The 16,331-nt window shown below is 49.9% G+C and overlaps 1 protein-coding gene across 3 annotated transcripts in view; it reads right to left on the bottom strand.

Moving 5' to 3' along the window:
* The window catches only part of IGSF21 (immunoglobin superfamily member 21), a 264,828-nt gene that overhangs the window by 59,669 nt on the left and 188,828 nt on the right, over positions 1-16,331 (bottom strand). For all 3 annotated transcript variants that reach the window (XM_073316767.1, XM_073316766.1, XM_073316765.1), the window contains one exon: positions 3,638-3,756. In XM_073316767.1, coding sequence (XP_073172868.1) covers positions 3,638-3,756 — 119 coding nt within the window. The remainder of the gene's footprint in view (positions 1-3,637; positions 3,757-16,331) is intronic.

Genomic DNA, 16,331 nt, shown 5'->3' with positions numbered 1-16,331 from the left:
AAGAGGTCCCCTCCCTCCCCATGGACCGCCCCCCCCCCCGGTGGTAATCTGTAGGATAATCTGCCTTCCCCATTGCTGCTGGAATACTGTTTACAGTGTCCTTAACCCTTGGAAGTACTAACATCCACTTGCCCAGCCAAGCAAGCAAGGCCCTGAATCCAACAGAGACTGTGCAGGCAGCTCCTTGTCCACTGTGGACCCCCAGCTGGGCCGCGCCATGACGCCCAGATCCCAGCTTTGCAATCGGCCACGACCTTTACCACGGATCGAACCCAACGGCCCGGAGCTTTGCGGAAGTTCAGACTCAGATCCCGGCTTTCTAAGCCGCGTCTCCCCCTCTACCAGCGTGAGGCAAAAATCCAAACACCTGCCCATCTGGTTCCGAACATGGGGGCGATCGCTGCCGATCTTTTCTGCGGAAAAGGACCTAGGGGTGACAGTGGACGAGAAGCTGGATATGAGTCAGCAGTGTGCCCTTGTTGCCAAGAAGGCCAATGGCATTTTGGGATGTATAAGTAGGGGCATAGCGAGCAGATCGAGGGACATGATCGTTCCCTTCTATTCGACATTGGTGAGGCCTCATCTGGAGTACTGTGTCCAGTTTTGGGCCCCACAGTTCAAGAAGGATGTGGATAAATTGGAGAGAGTCCAGCAAAGGGCAACAAAAATGATTAGGGGACTGGAACACATGACTTATGAGGAGAGGCTGAGGGAGCTGGGATTGTTTAGCCTGCAGAAGAGAAGAATGAGGGGGGATTTGATAGCTGCTTTCAACTACCTGAAAGGGGGTTCCAAAGAGGATGGCTCTAGACTGTTCTCAATGGTAGCAGATGACAGAACGAGGAGTAATGGTCTCAAGTTGCAGTGGGGGAGGTTTAGGTTGGATATTAGGAAAAACTTTTTCACTAAGAGGGTGGTGAAACACTGGAATGCGTTACCTAGGGAGGTGGTAGAATCTCCTTCCTTAGAGGTTTTTAAGGTCAGGCTTGACAAAGCCCTGGCTGGGATGATTTAACTGGGAATTGGTCCTGCTTCGAGCAGGGGGTTGGACTAGATGACCTTCTGGGGTCCCTTCCAACCCTGATATTCTAGGATTCTAGGATTCTATGATCCCTACCGTGCCCGTCTGTAACTGCTCAGAACAGCCAGCGCTATGCGTGGAACAGACCGTCGTATCCATAGCAACAAGCCGCTGGACTCATAACTTCCCAACACATCAGGGAATTATTTTTTCTTTTTCTATCATTACATCATAACAATCTCTGGTCACATTCCTCCAGTTGCTCATTAACAGCCACGGAATGTCTTTCCCCACTGGTTGTTACTGTTTTATCGGAGACATGTCCAGGTTCTTCAATTGCCCTAGAGCTTATTTAGGACGCAAGAAGCTTCAGGCAACACACATGCAGGTCACTACAGACCACAAAGCGCCATGGGTAAAGCTGTGTCTACCGATATATGTAAACGGAACCATCCCCAAAGGTTGTCAAGCAAAGAGACTTCTGCACGCCACCCGTTCCAGACAGGTGCAGAAATTCAGTCCAGGATCTGGGAGGGAACCTGTTTTCTCTTTGGCCCCGGCTTGATTAGCTAGCACCTTTCAGGCAGGAGACAAGTGGACTGATCTTTTGTGCCTGCTGTAACCCAAACACGCAGGATGTGATCACGACTAGAGAACTGGGGTCAGCATCCGAGATCACCCACCAACTGGAGCTGCAGGAGAAGCTCAGGGTTACGAACACCTCGGGAATGGAGGGTGTTCGGCACTCTCAACAAAACGTCATGGCGGTTCTTTCCAGCGTTCACAACCGAACATTGACTGAATACAGCTTTGAAACTTTACTATGCAGAAGAAAAACCTGCTGCTTTTAACCATCTTAATTCAAGTGAAACCGTTTCCTTACCTTGCCAAATCTTTTTTTAAAAATGTTCCCTTTATTTTTGTTTAGTAATTTACGTTTAACACAGCCCTGAACTGCATTTGCTTTTTGTCGTTGTTGTCTCTGCTGCTGCCTGGTTGCGTACTTCCTGGTCCAAATGAGGTGGGTGGTTGACCAGTCAGTTTGTGGCTCTGGTGTTTGCAACTCTGAGGTTCTACTGTACACCTTTCTCCCCACAGGGCTGGGTGAGGCAGGACTGGCTTCACCTACCTGCCACGTGGGACCCCTCATGGCCCAGCAAATGCAATTAAGCTTAGCCTCAGGGAGCCACGCTAAGCAAGTCACTTTGCCTCAGTTTCTCCTCCGCTCCTTTCCCTGTGTTGCCTATTGTAAGTTCTCCAGGGCAGGGACTGTCTCTCACTAGGTGTCTGTAACAGCACCTGGCCCCACGGGGTCCTGACTTTAGCTGGGGCCTTTGGGGGCGACTGTAATACAAATAATGATGCCACATGACTGGCAGACACACTACAGACAGGGAGGGAAGAGGCTGCATCCCTCTGAGACGGCAGGGGGTGAGGTGGGCAGCAGCATGGAATCGAAGACACAAGTCGTGCCATGGAAGCTCTGATACCCACAGCTGGTCAGGATTTACATGCCGGTCAAAAGGCAGCTCCTCCGTGGCAGCCCGCTATCGCCATACGGGGGCATTAATTCAGCGCTCGCTCAGAGGGAAGAGTGCCGCCTTCTAAATCAGCACCATCGCTTCGTTGTTCCTTCAAGGGCCTGGCATCTAAAGCTGTGACCTCGCCTGGCCCTGCTCAGCTCCTGAGATCTACCAGGCTCACAGAAGCTTCTCCTGCCGCGGCGTGAAGGCTGCAGGCATGGAGTAGATTGCTTTAGCAAAATCCTGCCGTTAGATGGAGCGTGTGGGGGGGGGGAGGTTGGGGTGGGGGCGGGTGCAGCAATTCCCCACATAAAAATCCCTGTGTGAACTTTCCCCTTCTGCCGGGTGCCCTTCCTAATGACGTGCTGGAGAGGAGCTGCCTTCCGTCTGCTGTCTCCTCTCTGCTCAGAGCAGCAGTTACTGCCATCGCGGAGGAAGTCCCGGGAACCACAAACTCCAGCCCAAACTCCCTATTTCTCCCGGTGCGCTGAGCCCTGCCGAGCAGCTCAATAAGTATCAGTGCAGCGTCTGCTCTCGTTCTGACTGCCCCCGAAAAGACTGGGACTTTCCCCACGCTCCCTTAAAATACCATATCCAGAGAGATCACCCTCTTGGCCACATCAGTCAAGCAGGACATACCTGGCCACTTCAGCCATCCCAGCCCAGCCAGATTGCACCAGGCTACCTTATGGGGAGACATGGGCTTCAGACCATCTGGGGATGTGCTGGCAGCAACAGCAGAGGGTGCTGCAGAGCAGATGCTCTCTGCCCCTTGTGCATGGACCTCTGTGGGGCGAGTCACCCTCCACTGGACTTTCTCATTCAGTTTAATGCTCCATTTCCGTTATGCCCCTAACAAAGCACTGTATTCTTTCCCTTGTTTTGGCCATGTTCGTGCTTGGGATGCTCACTGCATGCTGGGCACGGGTTAATGGTCCCTGCATCCTGGCCAGGGGTTACAGCAGAGCAATCCAGCTACTGGCTCTCTGTCTGGTTTGTCCAGAGATTTCAGAGCAGGACTGATTCCTTTCCCACCATCAGCCATAACGCCCATCCTTGCCACCCCCAGCCAGGGAAGAGGCGCTACACTTACACATCACGTTGAGGAATATGTTGCCAGATGCCAGGACCACTTTCTCCCGGGTAGCTCTGTCGTAAATGCCCACATGACACTCGTACGGGCCGTTGTCTGAGATCCGAACCTCCGGAAGACTGGGAAGGGAGAGGGAAAAGGAAACGTTATGGTAACATAACTGATACCTTACGCTCACACGACATCATTACTCCTTTAGGATTCTCCTCTGCTTTACAAATCAAACACACTCCTTATACAGCAGCCACAACATCCACCACTGACTTGCCCCCGCCCCTGCGGCTATTTAAGAGTGCACTACATGACTAGAAATCAGTGCAAGTCCAGCTCTGAACTTTATGAGAACCTGAGGGTCTGCTCAGATCTGGTGTCACTGGTTGGGACCACCTCTGGACACAGCAGCTTTTAACAGAAGGTAGTAACTAGAGATGGTTGGGAAATGGAATTTCCGTGGGAAATTTGTCTGCATTCTGAATGGAAAGTTGAAATTTCAAAAAATTTACCATGGGGTGGACATTCCGAGGGGAAAAAAAAAAGATCTGGAAACAATGAAATATTTCAATTCAATAAGGTAAAAACATATTTCAGTCCAACAATGCTGGAATGTTATCGTAGAGTATAAAACACACACACACACTTATTATAATAAAATTAATATTTTAATATAATACCAAGTCAAAATGAAATGAAATGAAATGAAACAAGAAAGTGGGGCCGGAACATTCTGACCTCATCCGAAGAAAACATTTTGGCATTATCAAAATGAAATGATGAAGCCAAAGTGGCTCTTTATTAATGTCTCCCGTTGAAGCTGAAATGGACACATCCCTACGAAACGTTTTGATTCTGATGTATCCAGCTGACGTTTTTTTTAGCCAGCTCTCCTGGTGACCCTTGCCGTCACCTGAAACTTCTGGGACGCAGGGGGACAGAAAGTAACCGTCATGCACATTGTCAGGTGGCCAGGGCACTGGGGCTAACCCCTCTGCACTTCCTAAGGGTGTGCAAGCGGAAGCCCGGCTAGCACGAGTCTATCTACCCGGGCTGGGAGGCTTGCTCCTAGCCGCAGTGTAGACGTAACACCCACGACCAAGGGTGGGGATTTCAAAAGCACTCGGTACTGGCCAATTGCTATTGCTGCTGGGGTCAAGAGTAAAACACGTGTCGTCTGAAATGGGTACAAAAAGAGGCCAGCTGCGAGTGACGCTGAACATCCCACCTCATCACCAGCAAACAGCCCAGCTCCCCCTAGCACCAAAAGCCTCGGCTCTCTCGGGGAGGAAGCAAGATTCACCAGCACCACTTCTCGAAGCACCGACCACAGCTACTTATGGCCCCTATCTCCAGAATATCAGAGGGCCTCACAATCCTTAATGGCAGCCCTGTGAGGCAGGGAAGAGTCATTATCCCCATTTTACAGAGGAGAAACTGAGGCACAGAGGCTTGCCCAAGGTCACAGATGATGTCTATAGTACAACAAGGACTTAAACCCAGGTCCTCCATACCCTAAGCTAGTGCTCTAACCACTGGACTATCCCCCTTCCCCATACCTCTAGGTGCTTGATGGGGTCACAAGGTGGTACAGCTCATTCACAGTTAGTAACCCACAAAGCTACAATGTAGAGTCCACAGCAACGGGCGACACCAGTCTCTCCCCATTGGCATGAGTGGAGAAGCTAGCAGTGTAGGAAGGCATTCCTTCAGGAGAGAAGCCGGCAGTGATCACTGGAGCCCCGCAAAGCCGCAGATATCCGCTTTATAGCCGTGGACCATGTTTGCGGATCCTGGATCGGATGCGCATACAAATTTTGTATCCACGCAGGGCTCTGGTGATCACCTCACTGTTCTAGTTTGCAGCGGGGATTATGTTTGGTCACCTCTCATCACTGAGTCTTGTGCAGCTAGTCATGTAAATCAGTCCACGGGCATATTAGAAACACGACTGAGCTTTGTTTAAGAGCTTTGTTTAACTGCGTGACCAGAAGGGAAGTGTCTGGGATTTCCTAGAACTCTGCCTCCTAAACTCTCCAGCAGGATTTGAGCAGAAGGCAAACCAGTCCTATAGTGCATGAGGACAATTGCTCAGCACTATACCACAGGGAGGCGGCTGTTTCTTCCTGACCAGACAACAATCAGCATTAGGGCCTGAAGCCCTAGGGGTTGATGGTGCTTATACTTGTTACCATTGCTACTCTTAGAATAGTGTGATTCTCTTCTGCCTTACACTGAGACATTTGCCTCAATCGTGTCCAGTAGCAGGGAGTTTTGTAGGTTAATTATATGTTCTTTAGAGGATTATTTATTTTGTGTCTTTGCTAACTACATCACCTCTTGATTTCTTAACAAACACAGGCTGCAGAGCTTGGAGAGATCTGGGATAGGAGGTGCTTATAAAGAGCAAGGTCTTTTCCCAGCAACATGCACGAATGGTTTAAACTTTTCCTTCCAATGCACCTGTCTACGCTGAACATTTTAGGTACAGTTCAGAGGGATAAAGTGTGTGCAGATGTAAAGGGAAGCAGCAGGCCACATCCCTCGCCATGCAGGCAGGGGAGTTGGCCAGATATGGTGCATTCACAGAGAGGAGTGAGAGAGAAACTTCTGACTGAAGTTCCGGCCAAGGAAGTATTGATTCCAGCAGCTCCTCCAAGCCAGATCCTGACATTTGTCTACTCTGGGATTAAATTGATCCAGTGACACAGCCTTATCCCAGGCCTGAGGGCAGGAGGCCCTGAGAAGGTGAAGCAGAAAAATCAAAGTGCCCCTTACTCATCTCAGCAGCTAACAGAGGAGGAAAATAAATGTGATGCTCGGCTGAGAGCAAAGATGAAGGTTTATTTGTACGAGGGATCGATCGAACTGGCCACGGGGGCACGTTACTGTGAGTTAATCAAATAAAGGCCCCAGGGAGACTCGGTGGCAGGAGGGGCGAGGGGGAGCTACAGACCTGATATGTCACCTCCGGAGCTCAGGACCTGAGAGATAAGGGAACGGGAAGTGAGTCCTGACCTCATCAGCAAGGTGAGTAAATCAGCGTCAACCAATTCTCCCCTGCCCTGTGTTGCTGGTTACACCCCGTGCAGAGAGGTGTAAAATCAGATCAGAGCCATAGCATCTTGCACCCATTTTTCACATGGGGTCATGGTGGGGAACGGGCCAGATTTCCAAAGAGCTCAAAGACCAGGTTTCCAGGTGCTCAGCACCTAAAATCCAGGCCAGGTTTTCAGAAGAGCCCCGCCCCCAACCTGCACGCAGTATGCCGAGCAGTGCTTGGGTGCCTAAAACAGGAGCTGAGCTCTTTAGAAAGTCTAGCCCCCCAGGACTAGGCGCAAAGCAACAAGAATGGGAGGGCAATGCACTCTCTGCTCGCGAGAGAGGCAGGACTGGAAGAGCAGGGGCTGTAGACTACAATTGAGGTGCATTGGCAGGCAAGGTGGGGAGTCAGGACTAGGAAGTAGGGGGCATTGTAGGTCAGAATTCAGGGGCATCCGCAGACCTGTGAGGACAGCCTGCTTACTGCCTGTCTCTATTTACTCTGCTCTAGCCAGATGTTTGCTGTCTCATGTTGCTTAGCCTTAAAGCCCTCACTCCAGATCATCCTCGCAAAAAGCTCTCAGCCAGTTTCATCTCTGAAAATCTCTTGCACCTTTAGAGAGCTCCAAACCCTGCAAACTTTACTTGCCTGCCCCTGCAGCATGGTACGGTCAATGGGTAATATTTAAGGGAGTCCCTACGGGTTAGAGCTGTCACTTTCACCTGGGTGACGCATGGAACACAGGTTCTTAACCCACTAAGCCAAAAAATCCCATTTTCGTTTTCCTGAAATAAAATTTTTTTGATCATTTTCCTTCCACAAACTAATTCAATTTTTTGACGTCTTGTCCCACTTTGGGTTGATTCCCTCCCCCTCCCCAAATCAGAATTTCCCTCTTGTGAAGAATTGCTGTTGTCTGGCCAACTGTCCCTACCACGGACTTCTCTGCCACCCTGCTGCAGTGATTCGATCTGCCCCGCAAACGTTCCCAGGGGTATTTGGATCTGAGCTTTGGACCCACCCCGAGGCCCAGTGTCAATACGTTATAGTTGCCTCGCACACTTCTGCGTGCACTCAGTGGAAGGGTGCGCATGGTGGGGGGGGAAATCAAATAATGGCCATTTATACATGGTGCTCCTATGATACCTTTGGTCTGAGTGTTTCCCAGTGTCCTCTAGACATTAACCAAGACTCAGGATTCCCTGGTAAGCCACACTAATGCAATGCAGCTCTTTGCCCCCCTCTATTGGCCAGACTACACAGAGAAGTTTATGAGTTGGCTACTACCCCTGTTCTAACAACCCTGATCTGTTAGCTCAGCCAGTGGACTTCTACGTTTTCCAGCTCCCAAGGGTCCCCGTTTCAATCTCTAAAGGTGCTTTTACTGGCGGTGTTGTTGCACATGTAATTACCCATTGTACAGATGAGGAACCTGAGGCTAAGAGATTTGCCTCAGTTCAGCAGCAGGTCTGAGAACAGGCTCCAAGAATCCTGGCTGTCCCCCGGATAACAAAAACTTACATTGCACCTGAGTGTCCTTATCAGAGCAGGACAGGCAGCAAAACCCTTGTGGGGAAGATCAAAGTCCTGTCTTTGCCTGTTGGCACTTTCTTTGTTGAACCCAATTGCACCCAGGCCACGACTCTCCTTGGCTTCATATTTTCACCACCTAATCCAAAATCCCCCACCCCCGCTGAGCTGCCAGTGCCTTCTTCCTAAAGTGGATTAAGCAGGCAGGAGAGCTTTTCCCCAGGGGCTTGAGTGGCATTGATCGGCCAGTTGGTTAGCAGTCCGTATTCAGATAACAGGAGCCTGGGATGGAGATTCTTTTCACCAGCAATGGGACCAGGATCAATAAACTATTAATAACTGCAAAGATTTAAGGAGAGATCTGTGTAATGCAGTTCAGCAGCTGGAGTTTACCAACACTGACAGCTCCTCAGAAGGGTAAGTAATTGTGTTATTGAAAAGAAAAGCACATGAAATGCAAGGGCACGGTCAGCAGCAGCAAAGAGAGTTCACACATGGATAGTGGTTAAATTAAACTCTCAGCAAAGCGCTCTCTCTACGAGGCTGGTGCATCCGAACAGCACTGTCTGTGGCCACCCTCCCAGGCACCAGTGAGCTGTAAAGTGCATGGGATAGAATAGTGGTTCTCACCTTTCCAGCTGACTGTACCCCTTGCAGGAGGCTGATTTGTCTTGTGCACCCCCAAGTTTCCCCTCACTTAAAAACTACTTGCTGACAAAATCAGATATCAAAATACAAAAGTTGCTTACAAATCGCTGACTTTCTTGGGTTTACCCTATAATTATAAAATAAATCAACTGGAATATAAATATTGTACTTACATGTCAGTGGATGGTATAAAGAGCAGCATAAACAAGTCATTGTCTGCATGAAATTTTAGTTTGTACTGACTTCACCGGTGCTTTCTACGTAGCCTGTTTTAAAACTCGGCAAATACCTAGATGGACCCTCTGGAAGACCGCTATGTACCCCGGGTTGAGAACCACTGGGATAGATCAACCACAGCCTCACTCCCAGCACTGTACAGAGTGAGCAGAGGCGGGTCCATGTGGTAAAGTTCAAATCCAGAACCAAATCCTCCAGATCCAAAGCGAGCGGTGTGAACGCAGCATGCACCCACATCCAGAGATTGTCCAGGCTCACCCCCATTCCTGACATTTGCCTTTGTTAAGTAACAATAAACACCTGAGCTTGGCTGTTCCTCGGGATATTTCCCTTTGTCCCTCAACCTCTCTCCTGCCTCAGGGCTTGTCTAGCCAAGGAGACAAGAGGTGATGTTAGCACACGTTAGCTAACACATTCTAACTAACATGCCTGAGGTCTAGTGGGCAAGGCCCAGTGGCTTTAACGCATGCTAAGCTAGGAACGAGCGCAGGCTTTAACGTGACCCATTTAGCCCACGTTACAGTCTACACTGCCTTGTCTACACTAGAGGTTTATTAGACTGTTAGCTAACACCTTGTGACATCACACCTTTTATCCGAGTCCTGACAGGCCTTGGAGAGAGACTCTCAACCCACTTATACTCTGGAGCTGATGAGGCACACCTGATCTGACATTCCGGCGTGAGTCTGCAGAATGGCCCTGCACCTCTGTGCAGGGCGGCATCCCTTGATGCCCAGTTGCACTGGGATTTTGAATGGGGCACAGAGGGCCAGAGACAAAGTTCAGGACTGGATCTGAAAGCCCCCGAAGTTCAGCCCTAATGGGAACGTCCTATAGAAATAAATGGGGATAAAACCAATAGCATCCTATAGGAATAGGGTTTAGTAGCAAATGAGGCCTCTACCGCCAAATTTTACAGCCTGGCTCATGCATTCAATAGAAAACAGACTGTTCCCTTTGAATTCTGTAGGACTTTTCAATGAGGAAGGGGGCGGGGGGGGGGGGGGAGGGGGGGAGGTCGCCAGATCAGGATAATTTAGTGTGACCCAGCACAGAGATAAAAACTGAATATGAGTCTGGAGCTCTTTTGAAAATCAGGCCTTACGGTGCCAGACCCACAGCCCCTCCTCAAGCAGCACCAAGCAACCTGACAGTCAGCTGAACAGGCTACTTGGGGATTCTTCTGGCACAAAGAACCTCCCCAGGTGGCATAATGCATCCTCTTAGCATCCTGCACCTTGGGATGCTGGCTTGATACCTTGCTAACCCCCCAACCCCTTGCATAGGATCTAGGGATCCTCCAAAGCCACCCGTTTCCCAGTCTCAGTGATTTGCTGTAAGCTAAAAAAAAATAATAAAATAATCCACTGTCTACTTGGCGACTTCTCCCAGATCCCCGGGAGGTGGCTGATTTAAACCTGTTTGGTTTAGCTGAGCACATTTAAGCATTGCCAGCTAGTTGGCAAGGAGAACACAGAATGGAGCAGCCACTGAGCAAAGGAGGGAGAGAAAAGAGATTCGGGATGTTGCAATCAGAGCGTGGTGGAGTCAAGCATCTTTATTGCTCCTTTCAGAGGGTGCAGAACTCTTCTCTTAAATCCTTTGAAACATCACTCGTGTGACGGTAATAAAACCGCTCAGTGGGTGAAACGGAACCAGAATATAGGATCAAACCAAGGGCTGTTAAAACAACCAGGCAGCCCGTCATGGAAGCCAGAGAGGGGAAGAGAGCGAGAGAGAGGGTGTATTTGTGTGGCGGGTGATAGAAGTGGAAATGGGGCAGAGTTACCGAAGATTGAAACCCTAATGCACCCCACAAATGGAGCCATGTCTCCGTAATAGCGCCCAGCTTCCAGAACCGACGGCATTTTCGATTGGCAATTACAGCACTTCAGAGCTGATGTCGTTATAATTAGCAGGGCTATTGCTGCTGTTTACCGACATCTCATTATGCCGACAGCAGAGCTCCAATGACCCATTGGAAACAGATTCAGGCTCTCGCTGGCTTTGCACCGAAGGGTTCATTCTACCGAAGCTCTCTCAGGAGCTTGCTTGCTCACTCGCTTTCTTAATGAGACAGAGTTTTCTTTCTTTCCGCCGCTCCAGGGGGACGTTTTGGGATGAACACATGAGTTTTTACCAAACCTTGCCACTTCATTCTGGTTCTCCTCCAACAGCTCCTTCCTCTGTTTCTCTCCCTTCCTGTCTTCCCCCTCTTCAGCTCCCCTCCCTCTCTCGGGTCCAGATCCTCAGCTGGCATACGTCAGGGCAACTTCGTTGATGTCACTGGGCCAGATCCTCAGCTGGTGGAAATCAGTGCAGCTCCATCCCGTCCGCAAAGCTTCAGTGCTGGGTGTAAAAGATTGGAGCGCCACTGATCCCAATGGAGCTATGCTGATTTATGCCAGCTGAGGATTGGGCACGTCTCTCTCGTTCCCTCTCTGTACCTATACACTCTTCTGCTTTTCCTTTCTTCCGGCCTCTCCCCCCACCTGTCAGGTGTCATTTTGGGCCTCTGCGTGTGCGCACGATCTGAGTGTGTGTACACGTGTGTGCATGTCTCGGTCCGAGTCCATGCACTGTGTACACGCAGTGTTTGTGTGTGTTGCGTTTCTCTGTGGTATGCGTGCATGTGTTTATATGTCAATCATATAATATGTCAATTATACATCAATGTGTGTGTATAGTGTTAAGGTTCCTTCCCCACTCTGAACTCTAGGGTACAGATGTGGGGACCCGCATGAAAACCTCCTAAGCTTACTTTCACCAGCTTAGGTTAAAACTTCCCCAAGGTACAAATTAATTTTATCCTTTGTCCCTGGATCTCCACTGCCACCACCAAACTCTAACTGGGTTTACTGGGAAACGTAGTTTGGACATGTCTTTCCCCCCAAAATCCTCCCAACCCTTGCACCCCACTTCCTGGGAAAGGTTTGGTAAAAATCCTCACCAATTTGCATAGGTGACCACAGACCCAAACCCTTGGATCTGAGAACAATGAAAAAACATTCAGTTTTCTTACAAGAAGACTTTTAATAGAAGTAAAGAAATCCCCTCTGTAAAATCAGGATGGTAGATACCTTACAGAGTAATTAGATTCAAAACATAGAGAATCCCTCTAGGCAAAACCTTAAGTTACAAAAAAGACACACAGACAGGAATAGTCATTTTATTCAGCACAGCTCTTTTCTCAGCCATTTAAAGAAATCATAATCTAACACATACCTAGCTAGATTACTTACTAAAGTTCTAAGACTCCATTCCTGGTCTATCCCCAGCAAAAGCAGCATACAGACAGACAGACACCCTTTGTTTCTCTCCCTCCTCCCAGCTTTTGAAAGTATCTTGCCTCCTCATTGGTCATTTTGGTCAGGTGCCAGTGAGGTTACCTTTAGCTTCTTAACCCTTTACCGGTGAGAGGATTTTTCCTCTGGCCAGGAGGGATTTTAAAGGGGTTTACCCTTCCCTTGATATTTATGACATATAGTTTATAATATAATGTTCTCTCTGCCTCTCTGTAAGAGTTCAGAGTGCTTTGCAGACAAATACAATCACATAAGGTCCTGGGCTGAAAGAGCTTATGATCTTAAATTGTGTGTATGTGTGATTTAATACACGGGTGGGTGACTGTATCGTGCATGTGTGTGTTGTGTATGTACGCCTGATGTGTATATTTCTGAGGACTGTGCAGTCTGTGTGTATGCACCATTGTGTATATAGAGTTGTGCGTAGGCACGTGTGTTGTGCAACCGCAGAATGTGTACTTGTGTGTGTGTATGTATATGCTATATATGTAGAGTTTAATGCAGGTTTGTGTGGATACTGCATGTGTGTGTACCAAATATGTGTATATGTTTATATATAGGTGAGTACATATATTGTCATATATATGTGTGTGTGTGTGTTGGGTGGATAATATAGTATCCATGTATGTTTAGTTGTGCATAGGTGTATTCCGTGTCTATATCTAAGTTTTGTGTATGTGTGTTCATCAGGTATATATAGCTGCTTGCAAGTGTATGCACAGTGTATATTTAGTGGTGTGTATGAGCATACGTAATATTGTGTATTCATTGTGTACATAGTTGTGTGCTAAGGTATGTATTGCACACGTACTTGTGCATAGGTCCATCAGATATATGTGTGTGTGTATATTTGTACAGGTTTGTCCCGCTCCGCTATTTAATCCTCTCGCCGTGATGGAGCCATGAAAGAAGATGGAAATGGCTGGGTTTCTCCCCCATAATGCGCGAGGCAGAATAAGAACAAAGTAAGAGGCAAAAGTTTGCCAATCCCAGCGGGAGAGGAATGAAAGGAGCAGCAGATAAAGCAGCCCCTGTGAGGATGTGGCCATGGGGCCAAGGGTCTGCCCTCTCCTGAGTACGTCTGATCCGCAAATGTCTGTTTGGCAGCCTGTCTCCCCAGGGAAGGGGGCATTGGAGCATTGCCACCCCTTACAGAAGAATTCATTAACGTCTCGGCAATGACCATGGGGGCGGATTGGTGGATGGTGTGTGGGCTGAGTGCAGAGCTCAACACCCGCTCTGCCTTTCATGCCAGCCCAGAGGCCTTGACACAAATGTTAGGGCCCAGCTGTCTGCCTGTGATGGGGAACTTGACATGCCTGTGGGGGTGATTCTAATTTTGGGGGGAGAAAGCTGGTGTCATATATAGATCTCCAATGAGACTCCTGCTTTTCTGCTAAACTCTCTTTGTTTGATTACCCCATCCAACCTCCCCCCCCGCACCCCACAGGTCTATTTGTCCTGCCCTCCTGTCACATCCTAGGCTGCAAGCTCTCTGAGGAAGGGGCTACCTTCTTTGTTACTTCTCTGCCCGTCGCCTGGCCCACTGGGGTCCTGAGCCTGGTTTCCTGGGTGGCTGGTGGTCTAACCCCTACTCCACAGCTCCACTGTTATCCCCATCGGTCCATCGCCTCCGAGGCCCCCGTTGGTCGCGGGACACACGTGACAGTCCCTGCCCTGAGGAACTTACAATCAAAGCAGCACTAGAGTCGCTCCTTCCCTCCCTCTTTCTCTCTCTTTGCTGACTCAGAAGTTGTTGAAGCTGGGAAAATGGCCCTTCCCCATTCAGGGTTGTGGAGATTATAAGGATCCCCCAGAGTTCAGCATGGTGGGAAGGGCCTGATTCTCATTTACTCCATCCCTGCACTTAGAGCAGGATGGGGCACCAATGTATATGCTCTCTGTTACAAGACTCATCATGTCAGAGTGCCCCCTCATGGCAAGACAGGGTATTACAGTGCTCTGCCTCAGTTTCCCCAATGTCAGTCTTCAGCCTATTCCCACCAGAGGGGTGACTTGGCCCTCCCGACAAGCCACTTTAGCGAGTTTCATCCCTTCTGGGAGTATCCAACCCAGTTGTAACTGGTCAGGCCCCAAGCTGGCTTCTCCCCCCTGGTCTCTTCAGAGTCCCTTCGCCGGCTCCCCTGGGCTGAGAGCAAAGTCCTTCCACATCACCACAGAACTCACCAAAATCACACTTTTCCTTCCAGAGCAGAAGGAGCCAGAGCTTCTCCCTGGGCCACTTTCTGAAGCCCCTCATCTGAAGAGCTCTCCATTCCTCTGCCAGAACGTCGGCCCAGGACTGCTTCCCGGGAGCCTGGCCCTCAATCCAGAGCTCACCCCAGGAGCTAGCTGTGCCCCTGGGCACAACTCTCCAGCCACCACTCAGCTTTACCGCTCTCCTCTTCCGCCAGCCCCGAGCTGCTGAGCTTCCTTCCTCCGCCTTCCTGCACAGGTGCAACAGGCTGGGGGTCACTGAACAGGCCAGACTCACCCATGGCCCTAAAGGAGCAGGCTGCCCGGTTCATCTCGCTCCTTGCTCAGGGGCGATGCCTGGCTCTCGGTGTGAGTTAGAGCGGCCTCTGGTTCCTGGGGGCCCCTGTGGTCCCTGGGAAGCAGACTTTGGCTGCAGCAAAGCGCATGGCAGCCCTGTGTACATCCTGCCCCCTGCCCTGGGACCAGGGCTGCTGTAGAGACCTTACACCAGCTCTACGTGGGCCATGGTGACTCTGTATGCAAGGGGGCTGTTGGTGCTCGCTTTACTGACACCATCCCCGCGGCCTTAGCAGCACCACGAATCTGGCCCAGGAACTCTGGCGACTCACTGTCCCCGTTTCCTGGGAGCAATCCCAGCATCCCTCTGCCTGCGTCATCCTCCTGGGCTGTGGACGGGTTGGGAGCGACCGCTGTCGGCGATATCCCAGGGTAGGCGCGGGTGCTACCCCACCCAAGGGCGACCCCTCCCCGGGGGTGGCATGGGTGGCCGTGTGCATCACAGCAACGCGTGACACCTCTGAGGGCGCATTCGAGTCAGCTGGCGTGTCACGTTCACCTGGGGGCCAGCTCCCCACCGCTCTGAGCCGGCTCAATAGCAGCCATTCACGAGGCTGCTGGACACGTTTCACAACTTTGTTTTGCAGGGATGATTTTTAAATCCCCCACGGACGGCTGTGTTAAGCCAACCCAGTGAACTTTGCGGGATTATTTAAAATAGAGGGCTGGATTCATTTTGTTTTATAGCTCAGTATCCACTCATGATGCAGCGTAGTATCCATGTGGGCGACATCATCACCTCTCTGATAGTCTCGCGTGTGACATCATCAGAGTGACCTCTCTTTGATGGACGATTTTCAGGCGTGATGTCACTATTGCTAGAGGTCACTCCGAGGGTGCAACCTCGTATCCTCATGTGCTACTTGAGTCGAGGTGAGCACCGCTGCACTAGTGCAGTGTCACATCCTCGTGCAGGACATCATCACAAGGTGACGCATCTCTGACGGTGCATCAGAGCTTCCTTTCCCATGACTGGGGCTCTCCAATCCAATCATTAATAAATCCTCATTGCAATGAATCCTTGTGTCTGGCACCAGCAGGGGCTGACATCTCTGATAGTGATCAAAGTATTATTGGAATCTGGATCATCAGGGGGTGACACTTCTCTGATACACGCACCACACAACAAAAACACTAACCCAGGAACCTATCCCTGCAACAAAGCCCGTTGCCAACTGTGTCCACATATCTATTCAGGGGACACCATCATAGGGTCTAATCACATCAGCCACACTATCAGAGGCTCGTTCACCTGCACATCTACCAATGTGATAGATGCCATCATGTGCCAGCAATGCCCCTCTGCCATGTACATTGGCCAAACTGGACAGTCTCTACGTAAAAGAATAAATGGACACAAATCAGACGTCAAGAATTATAACATTCA

Source organism: Lepidochelys kempii, chromosome 18, assembly GCF_965140265.1.
Source record: "Lepidochelys kempii isolate rLepKem1 chromosome 18, rLepKem1.hap2, whole genome shotgun sequence".
Taxonomy (NCBI): domain Eukaryota; kingdom Metazoa; phylum Chordata; order Testudines; family Cheloniidae; genus Lepidochelys; species Lepidochelys kempii.
The sequence above is the reverse complement of the archived record's forward strand: the minus strand, read 5'-3'. Positions and strand labels throughout refer to the sequence as shown.